Source organism: Penaeus monodon, chromosome 30 (assembly GCF_015228065.2).
Source record: "Penaeus monodon isolate SGIC_2016 chromosome 30, NSTDA_Pmon_1, whole genome shotgun sequence".
NCBI lineage: Eukaryota > Metazoa > Arthropoda > Malacostraca > Decapoda > Penaeidae > Penaeus > Penaeus monodon.
The window spans coordinates 15778741-15779246 of record NC_051415.1 but is presented as its reverse complement, the minus strand read 5'-3'; the positions used below and the strand labels follow the sequence as shown (position 1 = coordinate 15779246).

Here is a 506-nt window from a genome sequence, read left to right as displayed (position 1 = left end):
TGACGAGCAACAGAACCGTGGGCCCCGACTGACCTGCCATCTCCCAGACTTGCGAGGTAACTAAAGAACGGCGACCAGTCCAGTGCTTCGGGTCTGCAGTCCATCCAAGACTCAATTTCCGATCTGGGAGAAACGGGAAACACAATTAAATAATAAATACCAACTGATGGATTAGGTAATCTGACGCTTTTGATAATGGCGAAATCGCAAGGGTAATATGACTGAGGGATATTAATGTCTATGTTAGATGATATTATCCCGTGGTAATGCTGCATTAAAGGTGGAGTTGTTAAGTGACCAAACGCTGGCTTTGCAATTGCAAGGTATGTAATTAGCTTTAAAACAGCAAGAAATCGATTACTCGCTAAAACTGCATGAAATATGGCAGCACCTTCGGCAGTATAGTCATGCATCCCTGGCATTTGTCTGTCTATTTGGAGTCACATAAACGAGGCCATTATTGGAAAACGATGAACATGATGCTCATTCATCGTCACATTTTAGGG

At 43.3% G+C, this 506-nt stretch overlaps 1 protein-coding gene across 1 annotated transcript in view; it reads right to left on the bottom strand.

Moving 5' to 3' along the window:
• Nucleotides 1-506, bottom strand: part of LOC119592360 (indolethylamine N-methyltransferase-like) — a 24751-nt gene that overhangs the window by 4488 nt on the left and 19757 nt on the right. The window contains exon 8 of the mRNA XM_037941188.1: nt 34-123. Coding sequence (XP_037797116.1) covers nt 34-123 — 90 coding nt within the window. The remainder of the gene's footprint in view (nt 1-33; nt 124-506) is intronic.